General features: G+C 38.9%; 1 protein-coding gene across 13 annotated transcripts in view; it reads left to right on the forward strand.

Moving 5' to 3' along the window:
* CCDC171 (coiled-coil domain containing 171) overlaps positions 1-25,803 on the forward strand; it is a 167,926-nt gene that overhangs the window by 20,024 nt on the left and 122,099 nt on the right. For 12 of the 13 annotated variants that reach the window (XM_040540969.1, XM_040540963.1, XM_040540959.1 and 9 more), the window contains 4 exons: positions 1,756-1,899; positions 14,385-14,477; positions 15,779-15,939; positions 24,741-24,879. In XM_040540969.1, the coding sequence (XP_040396903.1) occupies positions 1,756-1,899; positions 14,385-14,477; positions 15,779-15,939; positions 24,741-24,879 (537 nt within the window). The remainder of the gene's footprint in view (positions 1-1,755; positions 1,900-14,384; positions 14,478-15,778; positions 15,940-24,740; positions 24,880-25,803) is intronic. The other variant, XM_040540965.1, reaches the window with a different exon arrangement.

The following is a 25,803-nucleotide window of genomic DNA, read 5'->3' on the forward strand; positions in this document are numbered from 1 at the left end:
CTTTCCAGTATAAAATGATTTTAAGTTTTGATGTACTATTTTCCAACAAACTAGGCATTATTTACCTTGCACATGCTTTTCCCAGTTTATTTTTTTAAGTTCTGGAAGATGTACCTGAAGAGATAAATATCTCTGTATCTTTTCAGTGTGGGGAGAGTGTGAATAGTTATGTATTACATTATTATTTTTTTTTTTATGTCATTGGAGGAAACCCATGTATTGCATTGATACAACAGGAGAAGTTAGGGGATTAGTTTAAATACAGTTTGTTTCTGTGTATATTATTTTTACAATATTGTGATTTGCTTTAGGTTCCCATTCTAAATTCACATGTTCCTTGTTAATTTTTCAGAGGTTGAAAAAAATCATACCATAGTGCCTGCACATAAAAGAAGAGAGAAAATAAGCTTACATTTTCAGTTAGCGATTGGTAATACTTCGCATCTTAGAGTAGTCATGATTCTCTTACTGTCATGGTTGAGTGGTCAAAACTCTCTGCCTTCAAACCAGAGGAACGTATAAAATCCCTTTCCAGACTTAGGAAAGGACTTGCATTTCTTTGATCTTCATGTATAAACATGGTTCTGTCAGACTTCAGTCTTCCAAAGAATCATTTTATATGAATAATTCATTTTCTCCTCCTTTTCCTCCCTGCTTGGGAGATGCCTTATGATTAGTAATTTCTAGGAACAAGAATATGTGATGTAAGCGTAATAGCGGAATTTGCAGACCAGCTGAATAGCTTTGGTGTATTTTTACAAAATGTCTCTTGCCATGATATTGAATAGGATTAAATGAGCAGGAAGATTTACTGTGATCTTTCTGTGTTTTTCACAGGAAGCCATTTTAACAAATTGGGTCTCCAAAGGCTCTCCAACTAAATCGCTGGATTTATGGCTCGTTCCTGATCCCAGTTATGGGAAAGCTTATTCCTGTCCACTAGACCAAAGCTATTCTTTCTGAGACTTCTGGGATCTCCAGCTTAAGTATATGCTAGACTACTGGGGGTTCATTATTTGGCTACTTTCCTCCCAGCCAGGTGTGGTATGAATGTGGATTTTGCAGCTGTGACTCCACAGAGCTACTGAGTCCAGTAGCACTAGTAATTATCCCAGCCTGTAGCTTGTCTCAACTTCTGAATTCAGAAATCGAAGTGGGGAATAGCTTGATTATTTTATACTACTAAGAACTACTTAGTAGTTCTTATACGTAATTGTTTAACATAATTCAGTTTCTAAACAAAAGGAAGTCTTTCTAAGGTTAGCAGAACCAAAGATTATTAGTCTATGGGAGTAACCCATAGACTGTCCTAAAAGTGCCTGATCCGTTTTCAAGTTCTAATAATTAAAACCAAAGCAAAGTAGAACTTTCTGTGTATCTTTTCATGAAACACACTTAGCTGCTTCCCTCCCCATCATTGCCATTCAGCAGGGCGGGAGAAGAGATTGGAAGAGTAGCCCTTTCCTCTTTAAAGAATAAGGTTTCCTGTGGGGCATTGTCTCTGTTCTTGGTATGATTGCAGAATGTCATATTCGTAGTGATTCCAAGCTAACACATTTTAGCTGATGGTGAAGAAAGAGCACATATACTGTTGGGCAAATGGTTCTGTTAACAGGTGCTAACTGGTTAGATTTTAATAACTGTTTCTAATGCAGTTTCCATCCACAAAGCATTCCTCTTTTGAGCTTTTATTGTTATACTTTTTTTTTCAATAAAAGCATCTTCACTTTTTTTTCTTTTTTTTTTTTTTTCTAGGAGCAGAGTAGTGCACTGCAAAATATACGCGAAAAAGTGAAAGATGTGGTGCTTGAACATGACTGGTCTGAGCTGCTTAGGCATCAGGTCAATGAACTTGAATGCAGTGCTGAACAAGAGGAACGACTTAAAAAAGAACTTGAAGTAATGCTTTCTGTTTATTGCTGTTAGTCTCAACAGACACTGAAATTCTGAGCAATTTCATTTTTGAGGGATGGAACCTCCCAGTTAGGTGGTGACTTTTTTGTACTGAATTAACAAAATGTTGAACATCATTTTGCAGAGGAGGCTGAATAGGCCAATGCCTTGTACTATTTATGTCTGGCTTGAGACTGATGTTTGAACAACAGGTGGAAAAAGGCTTATATGAACATGAAAATATGGTTAAGATGAATTACCGTTACTGTAAGAAATCTGTACATTCTCAGTAACCATTTAATATGTCTTTCTTCTTTTTGTCTATCCTCCATTCTTTTTGACTTAAGAACAGGTTTTGAGAATAAGTGAATTTACAATGGGAAATACACCAGAGCTGAGGAAGGCACCAGATGGTGTGCTACGTAGAGAGAATAACGTGCTAGAAGATCACAGTGGTGTTATGCAGCTACTTCCTATCTTGTATCTAAATGCTAAGGGTAGTTTTAGTTTGTTTGTCGAGTGAAACCTGTTGCTGAGGAGTCTTACATTTTTCAACCTACTGCCTTGTAATTTTGCTGCTTTTAATAAAATGCTAGTTACAGTTCATAGAATCATAGAATGGCCTGGGTTGAAAAGGGCCTTAAAGATCATCTAGTTTCAACCCCCCTGCTCTGGGCAGGGTTGCCAACCACTAGAGCAGGCTGCCCAGAGCCGCATCCGGCCTGGCCTTGAATGCTTCCAGGGATGGGGCATCCACAACCTCTCTGGGCAGCCTGTGCCAGGGCCTCACCACCCTGTGAGTGAAAAACTTTCTCCTAATTTCTAACCTAAATCTCCCCTGTATCAGTTTAAAACCATTCCCCCTTGTCCTGTCACTATCAACACATGTAAACAGGCCCCCTGTTTGGACAGTTCTCTCCAAAGTTTCAGTATTTTGTTCATCTACTGAGTTGTTTTTGTAGTAACCATGTGTGGTGGTTTTACTGAACTCCAACATAGCTGCTCTATCATCCCACCTCCTCAAAGGGAAAGGGGGAGCAAATAGAATGGAAAGGGCTCAAGGACTGAGATAAGGACAGGGAGATCACGCAGTAATTATTGTCATGGGCAAAACAAACTCAGCACAGGGAGATTAATGTAATTTATTACCTATTACTAACAAGCTAGAGCAGTGAGAAGCAAACAAAAAACACCTTCCCCTGTATGCATCTTCTTCTACGTCCCCCCCAAGAGTGGCACAGGTGAATGGGGGGCTGCAGTCAGTCCCTAACGCTTTGTCTCCGCGGCTCACTCACGGTCACTCTGTGCCCCTGCTCCACGTGGGGTCCCTCCCATGGGCTGTTGTCCTTCCCGAACTGAGCCTGCAGGGGCTGCCCACAGGCAGCAGCTCTTCAAGAACTGCTCGCACATGGGTCCATCCTTCAGGAACAGACTGTTCCAGCATGGGTCCCCCGTGGTCAGCAGCTCCCACCAGACCTCCTGCCTCCACCAGGGGCTCCTCCACAGGCTGCAGCCTGGAGATCTGCTCCATGTGGGACCCATGGGCTGCAGGGTACAGCCTGCTCCACCAGGGGCCTCTCCACAGGCCCCAGGGGAACTGCTGCTGCCTGTCTGGAGCACCTCCTGCCCTCCTGCTGCACTGACACTGGGGTCTGCGGGGCTGCTTCTCACTCCGCTCTCCCAGCTGCTGTTGAGCAGCAGGTTTCTTTCTCCCTTTCTTCAATCTGCTTTCTGAGAGGCTCCACCAGCGTTGCTCGCTGGCTCAGCTCTGTCCAACAGCAGGTCCCTTTTGGAGCCATCTAGAGCTGGCTATGGTCTGACATGGGGCAGCTGCTGGGCTCTGCTCACAGAGGCCACCCCTGCAGCTCCCCTGCTACCAAAACCTTCCCACATAAACTCAATACACCACCTTGTCTGAGCATGTGCTCTGGACCAAGACATTCTTGGTAGAACCCTTGTCACTGAAGAGAAGTATGGTGACCAGATGATTCTTTACCCTGTTGTAAGTTTTCTATCAAAGGTATTTTTAAATATTTTCTGCAACCAACTTTAAATAATTGGCACTTGCAGGATAATAGGGGTCCTTAAAGGAATAAGTGACATACAATTTTTAGCTGTGTTCTCTGTTATTTTTCCCCTGAAAGGCAGGAGAAGTGTTTAAAGCATTGATTGCTAGGAAGTTAGAGCACTGCATTAAAGATGAAGTACAAAAGAAAATTCCTACAGGGAACATCAAAGCTCATCAGCTGAAAACACTGATTATTGACCAAGAAGGTAGACATTTGTGCCCTCAAAGAGATCTACAGGTATTGCAAGCTGCGTGTATTGGCCTAGCCAGAATTGCCTTCAGATGGAAAGTGCTATGTACTGGGAAGTTTGAATAGCCCTTTTAAAACAAAGATTTTTTTGCTTCAAAATACTTACACAAGTTTTTGTTTGTTTGCTTGTTTTTGTTTGTTTCTTTTGTTTCTTTTTGTGACGTAGTGGCTTATTAACATAGGAATTATGAGATGAAAGGAAGAAGAGCAAGGCAAGCAATAGTTTCTCTCTTTAAATAATTTGATTGGGTGTATTTACCATCTGTAAATTTGAAAAGGAAGTGCTTAGACCCTTAAATATGTAACTGTGCCCTGGAGATGGTTTTATAAGAGAATGCTATCTATTAACGACAGTCAATGAAGATATTTTAATTATTGCTTAATTTTTATTAGAATTAAGTTAATGTATTGATCTCTCAATACTCTCTAGTGAGAAGACAGTGTATTGATGCCACAGAAAAAAGTCTTGTGGTACTTGTAAGTGTAGGTGTTTAATCAGTGATGAAGGAAAGTTTGTGATAAATGCTCTTGAATAGGAAGGTTTAAGCAAATAAGTGCAAGTCCACATGAATAATAATAAAAGAAAAAAGTAGCATAAGTTAAACAGCAGCGCGTATGCTGTAGTCAGCTTGCATTTCACTGCCATCTCAAAAGTAAATTGCATGTTTGCAAATGTCTGAAAGGGCCTACAGTGGTATCTTGAAGTCAGAGACATTAACTAATAAACATCTTTTGGAAATGCCTGTACTGTAAGAAGCAGAAGCACTAAATATTTTCAGCTCATAGTATTGCTCGCTGTAGACTTCATACTGAATGGACTCAAATTCCAAGGTTTGTGACAACATTATCTGCATCGTACAAGGTAACTGTACGCTGCATCTCTGTTTTACAGAAGTTTGTTTTTGCTTTTTTTGTGGTTATGAAAAGCTGCCTCCTCAGGGTTCTGAACTTCAAAATTCAGGATCATAAAATCTGTTTTAAGCTGCCCTCTCACCTTTATTTCTCTCCCAGAAACTTTACATAGAGAAGCATTTTAGTATTAGCAGAGCTTGAAAATTAATTTGCAACGTTTCTTGTTCAAAACCTCACTTTGGCTTACAAATTTGTTATTCTGCTTCTCTGACATTCTGGAATACAGTCAGGCAGACATATTTTCTGTTCTTCATGCTGAAACATAGTGGAAGAACCTCAGCCAAAGAGACCAGATAAACTCTTCTTCAACTCTGTAGTATGGTTACTGGAACTTTTTCTTTGGAGATTGTAAGGAAGGTAAATGGTGGAGTATTCAAGGACAGACCTGCTGGGTAAAGGAGGGGAACTGAGCACAGCCTTCCCTCCCAATAGTTTGAAATAAAGGACTGTGCTCTTTTAAATGGGCATAGTGCATTCCCACATAGAAAGAAGTGCTTCTGTGAAGCCTGGAGATTGTTGGGATATAAACAATATGGATTGCCTGGTTATAAACGTGCTGTGCTGTCAGTGGAATTTCTTCCTCCCTAAATTAAGCAGCCTCCTCAGTAGCATGATAGCATCTATGGATCGCATTCTTAGTTGCCAAATTCTTCCTGTGCATTGTGGAAAAGGTATTAAAGGAGGGCAATAAAGTCTGGGCAGTAGTTCTCACTGTGTGCCAAAATGTTGAGGTCTCTGCGGTTCTGCCCACCTAGTGCTACTCTTGCAAGGTTCTGTGTTTTTCTTTTTAAAGCTGCCAATTTAAAAGTCCTCAGTCCATGGGAATAAGTATTACCTATTAGAAATACAGATAAAGTTCTGACAACCTGTACTTCATGCTGTGGTTAAAATACAAACATTATTTTAGCCTGTAGTGTTAGTATTTGAGACAGATTTCCTTTCAGTTATAGAGGCCTGAAAGTAAAACCCCAGTTAGAAGGCAGTGCATTTATTCAAGAAGTAGCCGTGTATTTCTTTATTTATCTTCATGGAATATTTACCTTATAGATTGATTTTTTTTAAATTTATCTTTATTTTTGTTTATTTTTAATGGGAAAATGGGCTCGTGAGATGTTCTTATGTCAATATCCATGCTGAGTACCTCGTTTTAATGGGCATTAAGTTTAAAATGTGTACTTAAGTTTTTCATGATGATAGTAAACATCTTAAGGTGATTTGTGTAGTGAGTAGGATAATTCTAATTAAAAGGCAGCCCTTTAATTTTATGCCATACACTACTTCTTCATATGCAGTCAGGATGATTTTATGGAGTTCACAAAGCTGTTCGTTTACTACCCTCTGCTGGATGTGAGGGAGAAGTCCATGAAAAAATACAGGTTACAGTAATGAATAGAAATGGTAAATTTAGAATCTTTCTTCTTGTACTTTGACACTTGTGGAGGTGATAAATTCTAATGGATTAGATTATAAAGAAAGAAAGGAGAAAAAAAAGTCTTGCCTGCTACTCCACCCCAGTCTCTCCCCCCCCCCCCACCTTTTATTATTTTTGAAATGTTATTCGGGTTTTATATTTCTTATTATTCTGAACATGGTCTAAAGGAGTACATTTCTAGTTTCTGGAGCGCATCTCTAGTTTCTGGAATTAGACTATTCATTCTTGGCAATTCTACAGAAGCTTTTCTTTATTCTGCTGCAAGATAGCTGTTGGTACCATGTCTAACCTGCTAGTTTTATAGCTTGCAGCAGTACCGAATGTGGTGCCCACTGCATGGGCTTGGAGTTCTTCTGAGCACATACTGTACCAGAAAAAATTGAAGTGGAAACCCTGTCAGTGTTCTTCATCTTTAGCCAAAGATACAGCAGTCAAACAAATTCTTGATATATTTGTATTGAACTCATCTAGATTCTACAAGTTACAAATATAAGTATTCTGGAAGCAGAGTCTTTTATTTTAGCCCTTTGCTCCAGTACTCTGGAAAGATGATTTCTTGGGAAATATAAAGAAATTTGTATTTATGAACAGTGTTTTGTGTGATGTATTTAGCTGCCAAAAAGCTGGGAAAGCTGTTTGACGAACAGTGAGGAGAGGAGAATCTGGATTTTTATCATGAGAAACAGAATTATTAGTTCATAAATTTCAATCTCTTTGTCTTGTTCACAGAAATGCAATGATTTTCTATTGTTTGTTTTGTGTTTGGGGTTGCCAACTTTTAGTAAGATGAAGCTCAGGGTCTCTCAAGGTTTTAAAGCATTTCTCATGAGTTCTGAAATATGTCCTATAGCTTGGTGCATTTTATTTTGGGGACTTTGAATATGTTGCCATTTAAAGATGAATCCCTTAGCTTTCCTGATGCCTTTCCCATCCCCCTCCTTTAAGTGTATTGACCTTTTCATGTCCTGCTAAATGCGTCATCTTGCAATAACTTGGTAATGTTGCTGTGGTGGGAAGATGACTGCAAAGAAAACTTGTTGGAGTGATGGTCCACCTCTGTATTTACAGAAGGTGTAGGTACATGTGATAATTCAAGGTTGTAGGTGTACTAAATTTCTTACTGTATCCAAGTCAGAGAATCAAGAAGTTGAGGTCCCAGCTAAAATCAAAGTAGAGTGGAGAAAAAAAAAACAAACAACACACACACCACCACCAACAAAACAGAAACCAACCAACCAAAAAAAGAAAAAAAGACCTGCTTTTTAATTTTATGTGTTACTAGTAAATTCACTGTGAATTACAGTGTAGAGTAAGTTAGATAAGTCTCACAGGAAAAAATTGAAAAAGCCCCAAAGAGTGTGATAGAGAACACATTCCTCGCTCGTTAACAGTGTCACTGCTTGAAATTTAAACTCCTTTTTGTCTTCTATGCCTACACGCTTCTTGATAGCTTTTTCATGTGTCCATAATGCACAACTTCTGTCTTGGAATTCTAGCTACTGTGGCTGTCATGTATTCTCTCTAAGAGCTGCAGTTTTCATAATGATACCTCTGTGGTGGCTCTGAGGTTTAGGCTTCTTCAGTGACAGGCTCGCTGATGTAATGGAATTCATCTCTGAGAGGATATTCCCCTTTATCATCTCATACTTCATTGTATTACTCAAGTTGAGGTTGAAGGCTGTTCACTCTTAATTTGCTATCAGACCAAAACTGAATACTGTCTTCTGTAGACCTTAACAGGAGCTAGTAATAAGTCACATGTAAATCTTGTCTGTGTGCATATATAAAGTAACAGTGTCAGTTAATGTGCTCTTACAGGGTTTATGGGTTATGGAGCATGGAACCACAAGGGGCATCCTTTTCCCCTCAAGGTACGGTAGAAAGGGAGACAGTTCATATGGGTTTGTCAGCTGCAAATCAGTTGCAGAATAGAATGAACTTGGACTTTAATCAAAGGCAACCAAACTGTATCATTTTAACAGTCCTAGTTTTTACTTTTTTTTTTCTTAAAGCCAAGTATATGGGTGATCTTGGAGATCCCATGCCAATGTAGTTGTTGATCCAGTGTTACGCAGGTCAAATATGGCTCTTCTGTCAATGACATATGTTATTCTAGACTTCATATATAGGAGATGTTCAGTGAGGATTGGCTGCACTCCCTTGAAATGAAAGAACGCTTGTAGTTAAGTACTTTTATAGTTACTAAAAAGTTGTTTATTATCTGGACAGGAGATGGCTCCACCTTACCATGATCAAGAAGCACCAGCCTCTCTAACACTAGGTGGAAATGGTCAGCACATTTCCCAAAGATGTGCTTAGACCTGACCTCCTGATTTGAGTTAGGATTCATAGGGAAATGCTTTTAAGTTGGAAGAAATTAAGATCTTAATCTGAATATGGAAGCACACAAATAGAGTGTGTGGATGATGATCCTGATTTGAAACGTGTATATTCACTGAAAACCGTATCTTGGCTGAGCATTGCCTGTAGGGGCTGGATCTCAGCCGTGGGATGTGTAAGTATCCTGACAGCTTGCTAGTAAAAGTGAAACTGAAAAATCTTGCGGAAGTGATCTAAGTAGAAGCAGAGAAGATAAAAATTATTTCTGTTACTGTATCTAAACTTAGTAACTGTTGTAAATATACTTTTATATTTTTGTTTTCTTTGTTGTATTTTTCTCTGATAATAGGTATTTTGATGTAAATGTAAGTATTAAAGGATTCCATTTTCATGGCTGTGGCATTGTACAAGTGTAAGATATTGAATTATTCTTTCAGTATGCACTACCCCAGTATTCACAAATATTGCAGCACTTAAAAGAAGGGTGAGAGGCTGAGAAAAGTGGAAGCCACACAGGCCAGCATGGAAAATGGTACTGCAAACTGTTAGCATGTGCAAAATGTCTCCTAGAAACCACATTAGCATTGGCATGCAACAGGCAAGTGGAAAATGTGGCTGAACCTTAAGGGATTAAAGGAAATAGTCTAACCATAAAGCATAGTTGTGCCCATGAATTGTAAGGCTTGCATTGAAGTTTCTGTAGTAATTTTTATTTGCCATCTCTCAAAAGACGCAATTTTGTCTGTGCTGTTGTGGAAACAGATATGAAATACTTTGTCCTTTAAATTAAGACCTAATTTGGCTCAGTTTGAATATCTGAGGAAACTTTGAAGATTCCACAAGTTTCTGTATAGTACCTTACTTAAGATAAGTACCTTACTTAAGATAAGCTTGTCTTTAGGTATCCTGCAGGTGCACATGGAAGTCACAGATGAGCTCTTCAACCACTGCATCTTACTGGATAACCAATTTTATATCAATGTTGGATATGCAAACACCTTGTAACCACTGGAGAACACACTTTTTTGGATCCATCCTTGAGATACACCTCCCTGGTTGGCTTGGACCTGAAAAGAGGCATTCCAAGCTAAAATAGAAAGTATTCCCCCTTGATTCCCAACTGAGAGACTGTGATTTGTATGTCTGAGACCTGCAGGTTGTTTTCAAGCATATTCTTCTTTGTATGAAGGCATTGTGTAAAGTTTTTGGATATATGGTTCTGCAAGGAGAGTGATTCTCATCTTCTGCGAGATTCAAAGAGGTTTGGCAAATGTGATTCTCGTACCAGCAGATTATTTTTTTTCCTGTTTGTTACCTTTCTGTTTGTCAGAAAGGAAAGTGGAACTCCTCATCCCACTTCTCCTTCTGGAATTGTTCATATGGTGTTACAGGTTAGACTCATCCCTGACATCTCTTTCTTTCCCTCATGGAGTGCATAATGCATCGTTCTCTCTGGCAGAGCATGCAGCTTCTCAGTGTGGAGAGAATTGTTTATAAGGATCAATAGAGCCTGTTTGAAACTTTACTAGCAAAATAGACAGTATTTATATATGGTGTTTTTTTTTGTTTGTTTGTTTGTTTTTGGCGGTTCTGTTGTTCCCAAATAGATCTTCAGTCTCAGTTTGGAATCCAGGTACATTTTCTCTGTCTGATGTGCACTTTGATAAACAGCAATTCCCAAATTCTTTTCTGTATAGCAGTCTAAGCAAATGTGAACTTCTCTGTATTTGTTAAGTCTTTCAGTTGTTTAGCAAGGTGTATGTGCTAATTGCTGGAAATACATCTCTTGCAGTTTCTGTTTTCCCACAAATTTTCCATTTAATTGTCTGGCATATGACTGCTTAGTATGGTGAACCAGAAGCTGTAGCAGTCAAGTCACAGAACTCTGGAAAAAGAATATTCATTGCTGTACCAGACACAGACAACATCTACATTATTTCCCCAATTTACATGTGTAACTTTTCTACAAGCTCTTTTAAACATGTGAATCTATTCTGGATAAGAGAGCTACTTATACTGGTAAACTAAGGTTGAGTTTTACCAGAATAATCTTTCAAGGTGTATAAGAAGAATATAGTTCAATCATCATCTTTGGTTTCTATCTATCCAAGAAAGTAGTGGCAGTTCTTGTCTGGTCCCTGACAGTGACTTGACTTGATTGAAAATACATTTCAGTCCTCTCCCTAGGTCCATGTTTTTTGAAGCTTCAGTGAACTCATTTAAGCAAGATTTTAAAAATCAAAGTGGTAACAAACTACTGGTATGACTCAAGACTTTGAAGAATCATACTCTAGAAGGTGAAGTTCAAAAATAAGGACAGGAATTGAGATTCCTAACCTTGCAAAGAAACCCCTATTTTGAACAATTCATTTGCTCAGGTCTTTATATGGGGAGATTATCTGTAAGATTCTATTAATTTCCCACCTATTTTTGATTTCTATTATCTAATATAATATTCCTGTATTCTCTGTTTTGAGTATCTTTTGAATGGTTTCCATTGGATACATGCCAGGTGCATCTAGGTCGTCTTTGGTTGGTCTAGGATTCATACCTCTTAACTACAGCCTAGACATACTGTCTTTTGTTCCAAGCTCTAATTAGAAGCCTATTTCTCATGTTTCAGAGGTTATCAAAAATCTCTGTAGATGAAACACCAGTTTTCCCAGTACTTCCCTTTTTAGGCTTGCTAGTTATACAAGTTAATTCTTCAGTAACTGTGATGGTTCAAGCAAATGAACCATCTGCAAATACGTCTTTTTAAATGGATTTGCTCTTAATTCAGAGAGTAAAAGAGTGATGTGTTGGCACTTCTTAAGGTGTCTGATTGCTCCTGCCTCTCTTTCTTCGTTGTTTCACAATTTTTAGGACTGAAGTTCTGTATTTCTGACAGTTTAAGTTTCCTTAGGACCATTACTTTTCCCTTTGTCCATCATGTCGGCTTAAAGAAGTGTGCTCTAGTTTTAAAGAACTACACCAAGAACTGATACATATGTGATCTGTTTTGGAGATGAGGGTTGCTCCAGTTTTGCATTCTTGGCAGATGCCCTCAATCAAGCTGTTATTTGTTCTCTCCGTTTCCACTTTTCGTCTCAGGACTGATGAAATCTCATTGTTCTAGGGGGCCTCCATTTGTGAAAGTCAGTTAACCCTTGTGATAGTGACCTGCAACAAGCAGAAAGCTCTTTTGTTTCAGATGAGGAGAGGCCGAGAGGAAGGAACAGAGCAGAGTTCTCACTTGGACTGATGCTCAGAAAACAATACAGGATTCTGTAGTCCAATGCAGTACAGAACATGTGAATTACTAAGTTATGCCTAAAAACTTGCAGAGTCACTTTTTTCACTTTTTCTATTTCAGTGTTTGATATATAAATAGACACTTGAGCAAGCTGACCAAAGATGGAAGAACATTTTTGCCCTTGAGTGTATGTCATGAAATGTTCCCAGTGAAGTTTTTAGCTCTTCATTTTTTTTAAATAATTTTATTTCTCACACTAAATGTTGTGATAAGTACCTTCCTTGCTCTTCCCTATGCTCTTCTAATCAAAGACTGACTTTCTGAGAGTTACTACAGAAGAAATGAAATCCACCTCACTTATATATATTGTTTACTGACTACTTTTACTAGGGTGGCAGTATTCTTTTGTAAAACCATGCCGTTGACAGATGTTGATCTATTGGAGAATGCTAAGGAGGTCCTTCCAAACTGATCCAAGAGGTAGTTGGCTAATTCTGCGTTAAGGCTAAAGGGGAGTAAGAGCTGATGTGTGGAAGGAATGAGGTTGTTAAGAGTCTAAACCAAGCTGTTTCTGAGAATAGTCTTAGAAAAATAGAAGTACAGGGGGAGTATTTGTGCAGGATTTGTGGACTTATTTATTTATTTAATTATTATGGTAAGCAGATAAAATTCCTGAGAAGAAAAAAAGTTTAAGTCTTCTGACAGATCTTACTGTGGAGTAGGTTTGGTAAGCTCTGTGCTGTTACTGCTTTTCTTTTTAATAGGCCTTCTATGGACATCAGTTTTAAAAATCTTTCCTTTTTGTGTGTGTGTGTATGTGATTATACAAACGAAGTTTCAATTTATTGCCAAGAACTTTTGTTTTAACATCTGTTAATGTTTTTCTTCTCTTAAATGGTTGGAATCAAGATGCAGTCTCACATGCTTATTACTTTATTTTACATTTCCAAAATCAATAACTTTGATTGTATTTATGTAACCTGAAATGTGCTCATGTTAAATGATTTCTTGATATTAATTCCTTTTTCTTGGTCTTCCTAATTTAACTTGAAACCAAGAGACAATTTGGGATATATTTTTCTTTTCAATTCAGCCATCCATCACAGTGAAAAGATTTTATTGATAGAAAACAATGTAGTTAAATTTACATGCAAGTTCCTATTGTATCAGATCTTTGGTTACTGCTTTTGATAAAAGTATTTTTCCAGATGAAACTCTGTTCAGGCCTTTATCTGGACGTATGTGTCTGGTGATCACTTTTGTGTTTAATGTAACTTGGAAGATTTTTCTTCAGCTTGAAACACTTGACAGGATAAAAGCAACAAAACCAACAAAAAGTAAGAAAATAACCTACCGTTTGAACTTTTTGTGGCCAATCCAAATTTCACAGTAGATTTTTAGCATAGTTATTTGCATTCTTCTGCTTTTCTCAATTTTGAAAGAATGGACATCAAAGATTCACAAGTCTAATTCAGACATGTTGCTTAAACTATGCATACATCTGTATGTTCTTTTGTGTAATGACATGTGCTAACTGACTAAATTAGGATATTTGGTAAAAGATCATACACTTAATGTCTGCTAGACGAAAACATAGAATAGTTATAGGTCAAGGAACACTATAACAAAGAATACTAAGTTAGTTCTTTGAAGCATTACAGACTTTGGAATTTTCGATGCAGAGAAACTGATGGGTCTAGAGCTGCAAAGCCCTATTTTTGGCACCTTAATTGGAAATTACGTGCCAAAACCAATATGTGCTTAAGGAATTCTCTATATTCTTGGTGCTTTGTCTGTCTTAATACTGAAATTGCAGGTACTCTATTGATAAATACTCATTGTATTTTGAAACATATAGGATGGGGTTATGTTGCCTCAGGTGACAACCTTGGTGAACAAGCAAGTAGCAAGGTAACGAGTAGAATATTTAAGTTTAATGTTTTTACTTTCTCATTTCAGCCACAGTTTTCTTCATTCTAAAACAATGCAGCAATAACATAATGTTACGTTAATTTTTTTAACTAAATAGAAAATATTTTTTACATGCCTAAAATAGTAAATAATTATCTGGATATGTATTTCTTGGTGCATCACAGTTCTTACATCATTTCTTGATATATCACATTTCCAAGTACAAGTAGTTCAGATCTACCAGGTTGGTATACGGAGTCCTAATATACTGAATAAACAGAATAATCTTTGTGTTCTATTTGCTATCTGTCTGGACTTAAATTTCTTCAAAATGTATTTCTAGGCAGCTACAGTGAGAATAAAGAAATTGGAAGAAAACACTGAAGCAGAGAGAGCAGCGCATTTGGAATCCAAGTTCAATTCAGAAATCATCCAGGTAAGCTGTTTGTTAAATACTTCGTGGAAGTGTACAGTAAAAGAGTTGATGAAGATGTAAAGATACAATCTTCCAAAAATGGTAAGACCACTTACTTTATTCAATAAGAACATTAAATATTTTTTTTGTATTGTGTTGAAACTGTAATAACTAATACATAAACGGAAGAATAGAAACATACCTATTTTTGAGGGACCATTATTTTTTTATATTAATAATTTAGTTACATTTGTAAGTTTGAGAGAGTAATTTCTCCTAGCATTTAAACAGTGTGGGAAAAGGAAATATTTCACTGGAGTTAAACACCATAATACTAGTTAAATGTCCTGTCTTTTGGATGGATGCTTACTACAACACCCAGTGGATACATCTAACTTCTTTAGGAATGGGATAATCAATGCACCCTGAAAGTGCTGTTCCAAATACCATTTTTCAGAGTAGATTTCAGCTTCAAATAAAATTACAGTATCAGCAATTACCAGGAAAGGTTAATTGTATGAGAAAAAGTAGCATATATATACTTGAATACTAAATCTTTAAATCATACGGGGTTTGACCAAATAAGGCAATTATGGCTTATTTTAAAAAGCAAACAAGAAAAATTTAAATAGCAGTTCCTTAGTAATCTTACATTATCACACCCTTTACAATGTATTTAAAAAAAACTCCAAAACCCACTTCTTAAAAAAAATCTTAAAAACTTAAAAAAAGAAGAAATTGGTATTTTATTTTTTTATTTTCTGAGTAACAAAAATAAGTACTGCCATTCCTGAGATAGTTATTTTCCTAGTCTCATGATCTTCTCTGTCAACAGGCACTTTTTTTTTTTTTTTTTTTAAAGTGACAATGTACTAAAAAGGAGATACTCAATTTTCTTCTACTTTACCATATTCAAAGGAACTGGGAGGGCAACATTCCTTAAAGTTAGGGACTTCTCTTTTATGAGTTAGTGACTGGTTAGGTTTTCTTTCATGTTCATGTATGTGGACTTTACAAGTGTGTTTTGTGCTGAGCAGAAGTGTAGCCTTTGCTGTTAATCCCCCACTTTCATGCATCTAACTTAAAAAACAGAATTTCCCCGAAAACCTTACCTAAAGCCTAAAAGACAAAAAAATTTGACGCTACTGAAGGACTGTAAAAGGCACTTTTCCTCAGTTTATGTATTTGTTTCTGTTTGAACTGTATATATTCATACGCTTTTGCATATTTTCAGTGCTTTTTCTATAAATGCATTAATATAGAATTAATAGAACATAATTGTCCTTAGAACATTGCTTTCATTGTTTTTTTTCACTTTGTAGCTAAGAATTCGAGACCTTGAAGGAGCTTTGCAGGTGGAAAAAGTCAGTCAAGCAGAAACTCTTTTGGATTTAGAAATGATCAGGAAGCAGTTCAAAGAGGTAGAAAATGCATATGAGAAAGAAAAACAGAATGCCCAAGAGAACTTGGAAAAACTCAATATGTAAGTTATCTTCTAAATTTACTGCAAAATGGCAGTAGGCAGCTTGAGTAGCACTTAGAGTTTACATTCTCTATAGTTTTCTGTCAGTAGAAAACAAACCCATCCTATGTGCTTTGCCAAACCAAGGCTGAGTACCTGGCATTCTGTTAATAATGGGTTCATACTAGGAGCATACGTATCGTGGGAAGGTGGAGAAAATCTGGAGAAAGTCTGTTATGCAGATTATTTGTCAAAGCAAAATACTGAAAATGGTAGTTATAATAGGGTTCTGTCTCCCGTAGTGTGTGGGAGAGGTGTAGGAAAACATACATGACAGGCTTTTAGCAGATTTTTTTCACTATACACTTAAATTATTATGAAAATTATTCACCTCGTGGAGCTAGATGGATCTTTAAGATTTCTGTCTTGAAGTTGTTTGTTTATAGTGAGTAGTCTTCATTTACAGCTTTTGAATTCAGGTTGAAAGTTTTGACTTAGTAAGAAGATGACAGGAAAAGGTGTGAAGTGTGTGAGAGTAGACAATCATAGAATCATAGAATATCCCAAGTTGGAAGGGTCCCATAACAGTCATTGAGTCCAACTCCTGGCTCCACACAGGTCTACCCAAAAATTCAGACCATGTGACTAAGTGCACAGTCCAAACGCTTCTTAAACTCCGACAGGCTTGGTGCCGTGACTGTGTCTCTGGGGAGCCTGTTCCAGTGTGCAACCACCCTCTCAGTGAAGAACCTTTTCCTGATATCCAGCCTGAACCTCCCATGTCACAGCTTGACACCATTCCCGCGGGTCCTATTGCTGGTCACTAAAGAGAATAGATCAGCGCCTGCCCCTCCACTCCCCCTCGTGAGGAAGCTGTAGACTGCGATGAGGTGTCCCCTCAGTTTCCTCTTTTCCAGGCTGAACAGGCCAAGTGACCTCAGCTGCTCCTCATACATCTTCCCCTCTAGGCCCTTCACCATCTTTGTAGCCCTTCTCTGGGCACTGTCCAACAGTTTAATGCCCTTTTTGTACTGTGGTGCCCAGAATGGCACACAGTACTCGAGGTGAGGCTGCACCAGCGCAGAGTAGAGCAGGACAATCACTTCCCTCGACTGACTAGCAATGCCATGCTTGGTGCATCCCAGGATGTGATTGGCCCTCCTGGCTGCCAGGGCACGCTGCTGGCTCATGCTCAGCTTGCTGTCAACCAAAACCCCCAGATCCCTCTCTGCGAGGCTGCTCTCCAGTGTCTTACCACCCAGTCTGTACATATAGCCAGGGTTGCCCTGTCCCAGGTGCAGGACCCAGCACTTGCTTTTTTTAAACTTCATGTGGTTGGTGATTGCCCAGCTCTCCAATCTGCCCAGATCTCTCTGCAAGGCCTTTCCACCCTCAGCCGAGTCTACAACTCCTCCAAGTTTGGTGTCGTTGGCAAATTTGCTCAAAACACCTTCTATTCCTACATCCAAATTGTTTATAAAAACATTGAAGAGGACTGGCCCTAAAATGGAGCCTTGGGGGACCCCACTAGTGACAGTCTGCCAGCCTGATGCAGCCCCATTTACCACAACCCTTTGAGCCCTGCCCATCAGCCAATTGCTCACCCATCATAAGATGTTTCTGTCTAGCTGTATGCTGGACATTTTGTCCAGTAGGATCCTATGGGAAACCGTGTCAAAAGCCTTGCTGAAGTCCAAAAAGGTCACGTCAGCTGGTTTCCCTTGGTCAACTAGATGGGTGATCTTATCATAAAAGGAAATCAAGTTAGTCAAACAGGACCTACCCCTCGTGAACCCCTGTTGGCTGGGACCAGTGATTGCATTGTCCCCCAGGTGCACTTCAGTAACTTCAAGGACAATCTTCTCCATAATTTTACCAGGCACTGATGTGAGACTGACAGGCCAGTAGGTGCCAGGCTCTTCTTTCTTGCACTTCTTGAAAATTGGTACAACGTTTGCCAGCTTCCAGTCTACTGGGACCTCTTTGGATTCCCAAGACCATTGAAAAATAATTGAGAGAGGTCCCGCGATGGCGTCAGCCAGCTCTCTAAGCACGCTGGGATGAATCCCACCTGGACCCATGGACTTGTATGGATCCAGGTGGAGCAGCAAATCCCGCACATGTTCAGGGTCAGTTGGGAGTTTATCATTCCCACCGTCACGGTCCTCCAGCACAGGGCACCCAGGGTCCTGAAGCCCATCATCAGCATTGAAGATGGAGGCAAAGAAGGCATTAAACGTCTCTGCTTTGCCTATGTCATTGTCTGTGAGGTGACCTTCCCCATCAAGTAGTGGACCTTTGTTTTCTTTGGTCCTCCTTTTTCTATTCACATATTAAAAAAAAACCACAACTTTTTATTGTCTCCCACAGACCTGGCCAGCTTCAACTGTAATTGGGCTTTGGCCACATGAATTTTCTCCATACAAATGTGAACAGCATCCCGGTATTCCTTCCACGTTGCCTCACCCTGCTTCCAGCAGCCATACACTTTCTTTTTCTGCCTAAGCTCCAGAAGAAGATCCCTGGTCAGCCAGGCTGGCATTCTGCCCCAACTGCTTGACTTCTGATATTTTGGAATTGCCTGATGCTGTGCTTTTAGGAGGCAGTGCTTAAAGACTGACCAGCACTGATGGACGCCAATGCCTTCAAAAGCAGTTTCCCAGGGGATCTTGCTGACTAGTTTCCTGAGCAGCCTGAAGTCCACATTCCCCATATCCAGGGCTGAAGTTTTGGTGGCAGTTTTCCTCCTGTCACCAAAAATTTTAAACTCAACTGCTTCATGGTCACTATGACCAAGATGGCCGCCAATTGCCACGTCCCCCACAAGACCCTCTCTGTTCTCCAGCAACAGATCTAGGAGGGCACCTTTCCTAGTTGGCTCTCTTAGCACCTGCACCAAGAAGTTATCATCTAGGTGCTTGAGGAACCTCCTGGACCTGCTCATGTTGGCCGTGTGGTGATCCCAGTTGACGTCTGGCAAGTTGAAGTCCCCCATAAGGACAAGGGCAGTTGATCTTGAGGTATCTCTTAGTTCCTCAAAGAATCATTGGTGTTGTCATCCTGGGTAGATGGTCTGTAATAGACTTCCACAACGGCATCCCCTTTATTTGTTCATCCCTTAATCCTTACCCAGAGGCTCTCAACTTTGCTATTGCCAACTGCATGCTCCACACAGTCCAGCCTCTCCTTCACATACATCGCCACCACCCCACCTCACCTGCCCTGCCTGTCCCTCCTGAGGAGCCTGTAACCATCTATTGAGGCACACCAGTCACAGGACTCATCCCACCAGTTTTCGCTTATGCCGATGATGTTGTAGCTCTGGGACTGGGCCAAGACTTGTAGCTCATCCAGTTTATTCTTCATACTACGTGAGTTTGCATAGAAGCACTTCAAATGCGCCTCATTGTACGCAGCACCCCGTGGAGCAGACTGAAGGACATCACTAGCACACAGTCCCTCTGATTCTGGCATGCTTATCACCAGCGGGCCTGGTTTTATCCCTTTCCCCCTTCAACTCTAGTTTAAAGCCCTATCGATCAGCCCTGCTAACTCCTGGGCAAAAATCCTTTTTCCCCTCTGAGAGAGGCGCATACCATCTGGTGCCAGCAGGCCTGGTGTCACGTAGACCTTCCCATGATCAACAAACCCAAAGTTCTGCCAGTTGCACCAGTTTTGAAGCCACGTATTAATGAGATGAATCTGCTTGTCAACACTGATCCCTCCTATCGGAAGGACAGAGGCAAACACAACCTGTGCCCCTGATCCTTTAACCAGTCGCTCCAAAGCCCTAAAGTCCCTTTTGATTGCTTTTGGACTTCCCTTGCTGCTTTGTCATTAGCAGCCTGAAAAAATTACCTGGAATGACAAAAATTAAAGCCTGACAAAATTACCTGGAATTCTTGTCCCACTTAGCATAATCTGTTTTGTCTGGTAACAGGTGGTTTTTGGAAGAATGGCTTTGTTACGTTCCCCAGGCAGATAGGAGGATTCATAGTACTGTATTGTCTTCTTTGGCTGAATCAGGTATATATTGGTGTAAGAAACTGTCAACCAAAAGAATGGTGTTGGAAGGCAGATAACTAAGCCAAATGTTAAGTAAAGTGAAGGACAGTAATAGGTGAAGTTTAGGGAAGGAAGAGCTTTAAGAGGACTTAAAGTTGGTGGTGCACAGTGGGAGTGTGTAAGGAGATTCAAGCTACTAGAATGAGTTGGAGAAAGGCAGAAGTGGAACTTCCTTCAGTCTAGGATTATATGGGTATGTACACACAGGTATTTATGTTGACTTACACAAACAATAGCAAAGAACAGAAGAAACTGGATTTTGTACAGGTAAGGAATTTTGTGGACCTTTGAGCACTGAATTCATCCTTACTATATACATGGTTACAGAGCTGTTTTTAGTAACATTTGAAACATCTGCTGTGTTATTATTCATAAAAATAAGGACAAAATAAGTCTGAATGTGAGATTATGCATTTAGGTAAACCAGAGCCATATTAAAAAAAATAAATCCTTTTTTTTTTCCCTAAGAAAATGAAATAATTTTCATATAAAAAAAGTTGTGACAATATGTGAAATACATTATGATTCTTCATGAAGATTGCAGTCTTAACAGCTGGGAAGCTGACTGAATATATTTTGAGACTCTCTGTGGTCCTAAAAGAACATCCTGTCTGGTGATTCTTGCTTTGAACATGAATCTGTGTTAGCAACATAAATGGCTTTAAACTAAAACTAAGTTATTTGTGTTTCCTTGAAGTACAGAGAGAGCCTGTATCAGTGAAATGACTTTTTTTTTTTTTAATTTAAAAAGTTCCTTTGTGCTCAGAACAGCCTTGTTTGAAGATTGTTGGATCACTGGCTTTACATAAGAAGCAATTTGCATTTCCTGTGTTCTTTATGTATGTAACTTCTTATTCTTACACAGAATATGGTTCATTTTTTTTCTTCTGGTAGGTTGCCATATTCAGGTGGTCCAGAAAATATCGATAATTCATGTTTTCACAGATGAGTTCACAGATAATATCTTTTCTTCCCCACTCATTCTTGGACTGTTTCTTCAGTCCTTCCGAGGTCCAGTATTCCAAGGTCAGATTTTCCAAGGTCCATATTTGTATTTAAAGCTAGAGCAGACAAAGTCAGCATCCTCAAATGAAACAGATGAATTTGGGGTGTTTCTTGGCTGATGTCAATGAAGCTGGAGTAGTTTTCAGCCTAGAAAAACTTTTGCAGTCTTGTCAACATGGTATGACTTTCTGTAATCAATCAGGGAACCGTTAGTCTTCCAACACTCTCTAGGTACCATTTACTCCTTCCGTCTAGAAACTTCTGGAACTATTCTCTTTTTTTCTGTGTAAGCTCAAAAAGTTGCCCTTGAATTGTATGAGCAGCTCATACATGCATAAGGCATTGGCTTTGTGTGTTAATTGGATATCAGTATAAACTTTGTCTAATATCCAGACAGTACTTTCACTACTTTCAATTATTTGTTGATTCAAGCAATTATTTCTAGCAGCTTCTGCCTACTGAGAAAATTTTCCATGATTTTAGACAATGCAAACCTTTCTGTGGAAGCCAACACAGTTTAACAGTTGGTGGTTGTGTCAACAGAGCTTAAAGAACAGCCATCCACTTGATGGTCTCAAGTGGACCGTCAGTATACTCGTATACTTTAGATACTTGCATGCAGTGGGCATGTACTGCCTCTTTTGTCTCCTGCCTTTTTTATGTTTTGAGGCAAACAAGTATCAGTTAAACTGATGAGTATCAGTGGTTTCTTTCACTGGATCCCATCATTAGAACTTTCGATCTACGTACCTTTGAGGGTTGTGGTCCTTGGACTAATGACAATGTCAGGAGCTTGACATTTTATTTTAAGTCATAGTTTGGCATCCTAATATATTTTCCCTTTTTCTGGAGGAGTCCCACAAGATTGTGTTTAAGTCTTATACCTTGAAAGTGTTGGGGACTTTCATTTATTGTGATAGAACACTTGAAATTTTTTTAGCTGGACTTGATGTGGAATAAATGATACCAAAGTTGGAAGCTATCTAAAGCTGTGAGAAATTATTTTCTCAGAAAAAGATGGTTGTAGTAACTGATACCAAGCAAACAGACTTTTCTGGGTTGCATAATTTATTAATTAGCTCTGAACCCAGTAGAACTATGTAAATTGGAAGCAACAAGGGATCTGGCTCTCTGTGTGAATTTACTTTTCTTGAAGAGTGAGGGCATGACATAGAATAAATTGGAACTTCTCTTACTGTGTTTCTGAAAGTTATGAGAGTAGGAGTGACTTTGGAGGACTGAAATAGACAAATTCTTTCTTTAAGGATAAGAAGTAAACATCTACAGCTAAAAGAAAAAAAATCAGCCAGGCTGAAGCAGAAGCACATAGGTATTAGGAGGACTTATAAAGTATTCGTTTAGCTAAAATATATATTATATCTTTGTATAAGAGATAAGTCTATAGGACGTATGTAAGAAATAAGTCAAAGCCAGGAAGTGACAATATTTATTCAAAACTTTAAAATTTGGAATAATTTAGAGCCTTTTGGATTACTTAAAATTCTAATGAGACAGAAGTGGTGGGAGAAAAGACAAGGAAGAGAGAGACCTTGTTGTTGCCACTGTTAAGTTATGTCATAGAATAATTCAGATTGGAAGGCATCATAGAAGATCTTCAGTTCAACCTTCTTCTCAAATCAGGATCAGCTATGAGATCAGGTTGTTAAGGGCTTCAACCAGTAGAGTCTTGAACACCTCCAAGAATGGAGATTGCACAAGCTTTCTGGGAGTCTGCTCCACTTCTTGACTGCCATTATGGTAGAAAAAAGTTTCTCCTAGCATCTCCTTTGAACCTTTTCTGATTCAGTTTGTGACTGCTGTCTCTTGTCCTCCAGCCATACATTACAGCGATGAGACCGTAATGTCTCAGTCTTCTTGATAACCTAAAGATATTGTGGGGGTCTGTTATGCACCCTGAAGTCGTCTTTTCTCCAGGATGAATATATCAAGTTCCCTCAGTTCTTACATGGCTTGTACTCTAGCCCTTGATCATTCTGGTGGCATTCATCGGACCTCATTCTAGTTTATTAACTTTTTTTCTTGTGCTGTTATTAGTTCTCTACTAAAATGCTATGCTGCTGATTTGTGGCTGGCTTGCTGTCTGCCAGGTCTTTTTGGTCAGAGCTGCTCCCCAGCCACATCGCTTCAGGGGGGCTTTTCCTTCCCAAACTCTGAACTTCCACGTGCCACTGTTGAATTTCAGAAGCTTCATGTTGGTGCGTTCCTCCTGCCCATGTAGGTTCTTCCCAGTGTATCAGTTTTGTTGTGTTGTAACCTCCCCCCGGCCCAGTTCAGTGTTATCTGCAAAATTGATGAAATGGCACTCTTGGCCTAATCCACGTGATTGATGAAGATGTTAAACAGATTGTAGTATACACTCCTACAGTATCCAAAAGTAGTTACCAGCCACTACCATCTGAGATTTACTATCTAACCTTTTTTTATTATTTTTTTAATCTATGTGGTTGTCTGTGTATCTAGACTGTGAAGTCCTAATTTGGCTATAAAAATACTATGAGGCAGTGTCAAAAGCTTTGCTAGAGTTTAGTTAAACATCATCCACTATTCTCCTTTTGTCAACAACTCCATTTCTTCTATCATGGAATGTGACTGGGCTGGTCAGACATGACTTAACCATGGTAAATCCTCAGTGACTGATTCCCGGTCATCTTTTTCTCTTTCGTGAGCCCAGAAATTTGTTCCAGGAGGACTTGGTCTGTGATCTTCCTTATACACGTGAGGCTAACTGGTCTGTATTTCCATGGCTGTTTCTTTTGCACTTGTCTGAGTAGAGGTGTGATATTTGCCTTTCTCCAGTTGCCAGGGACCTCCCTGATCTCTATGACCTTTCAAAGGTAATGGTGAGAAGCCTAACTATGACATTGGCCAACTCTGTCAGCACATCTGAATGTAGATGTGCTGATGTCTTCAATTTCTATGCATTCAGTTCTCACAAGTAATCCCTGACTCAATCCTCATCTGTTGCTAGCAGTTGTTTGAACCCTGTGGACAAGCATGTTTTCTTTCCTACCATAATACAGTGGTATAAATCTCTTCTTGTCCTTGTCATCCTCTACAAACATAAGTTCCAAGTGAGCTTTGGCTCTTCAGACAGCTTGCATGCATGCCTAGGCAATCTTTCTAAATTCCTCCTTGTATTCCTATTCCTGCATCTGTCTCCTGCATGTTGTTTGGCCTTGCAGCTCTCATGAGCTGCCTGCTTAGCCATGCCATGGTCTGTTTGTTTGTATGTTTGTTTTCATGAGTACCAGGAAGGACAGTTCTAGTAGAAGTTGTTTTAAAGCTTTGGATGGATCTACTGGTGGAAAAATCTAAAGTCATGCCATTCTGAGTAGCATAAAGTCAGGTATGTGGAATCATTGGAAGTGACGTTTGTACATGAAAAAAAACTTGTTGTTTAAGCAAGACTTGACATAGTGTTTCTGAAGAGGGCTACCGTGTTAATTAAGTTTTGATGAATTATGTTTATTTCGTATAATTTGGAGTCCATATCAAAATGATCAAATAAAGTTATGGCTGGAAGCTTAGTAGAAACATTAGTAATTGAAAAAACTTTCCTGAAAAAAAAAAAAGTAGGACTTTTTCAGTTGAAAAAATAGTGTGTGGCTTCAGAACCCTTACAATGTGTAAACATCATATGTGCCACGTCTGTTGATTATATTTAAAAGTATATAGTGTAGTTCACAAAAGTATTTTTGATTAATAAATGTTCTAATGCTGAAACTTTCCAGATTAAAAAGAGAGTATTTCTCCACAAACAAGCAAATGAATGAGAAGATAGAGGAAAAGAAAAAGGTAATTAAAGATCTCTCTGAGAGGCTACAGGATAATGAAAAAACTCGCAGAGAATTACAAGAGGAACTTGAAATGGTAAGACAAAAGGCCTGTGGCACTTGTTTCTTAGGGGTTTTTCAACATACTGTGAAAATGCACTTGCTTTGCTGAGCAGTGCAAGAACTCTATTGTTACTCTAATCTTACTCATATTACTTTTTTTTTTTTTTTGTAAAACATGAATAAATGTAGCTAATACACTGGAGAAGCTAAATTGAAAATGTACCTTAAGTGTTCTGCTGTATATTTAACTGAAGAGCTTTTGCAGAAAACAGCTACATTAAAAGAGTGGCTATGAGAATTTAACTTGTGTTTACGTTCCTAGAGAAGGCAGCAATTTGTAGAAACAGATTATGGTTCCTTGTAGGGAATATTATATCTTTGTACCTAGCCCTTTTTCATCTACAGGCTTCATTAGGTACCATTGTATGTACGTACACACATTTATTTCACACAACATCTTGTTTTTACTGCAACATTTGACTATAAATATGCTTGTTTGAGGGTGACAAAGCAGAGGGCATTTTTTTTTCTTTGATGTGGATTTGGCATGTGGGATGTATTTTACTGTGTTACTTTCTGAAATCTTTCTTTTTTATATGACCAACTGGGGCCTTCCCTCTGTTTCTACTCACCCCAAGTCTGAATAACGATTTTCCCATCCTCTTGCATAGCAGCAGAGACAAAACACATATCTTATGCATTATCTATAAAACCTTCTCTCTTTCAACTGTGTAGTAGCATTTGCAATATTTCTATACTTATCCAATGTAAACCTTTTTATTTTATTTTATTTTATTTTATTTTATTTTATTTTATTTTATTTTATTTTATTTTATTTTTATTAATACTAGGCTGCAAATTTCTTCCTTTTCCATCTCCTGGAGCTGTGAGTTTGGAAGGTAAATGCAGTCATTTCCCTGCTGCTGGCAGTTACAGCAGCAGTGAACAGGAGTAGAGG

Source organism: Cygnus olor, chromosome Z (genome assembly GCF_009769625.2).
Source record: "Cygnus olor isolate bCygOlo1 chromosome Z, bCygOlo1.pri.v2, whole genome shotgun sequence".
Taxonomy (NCBI): domain Eukaryota; kingdom Metazoa; phylum Chordata; class Aves; order Anseriformes; family Anatidae; genus Cygnus; species Cygnus olor.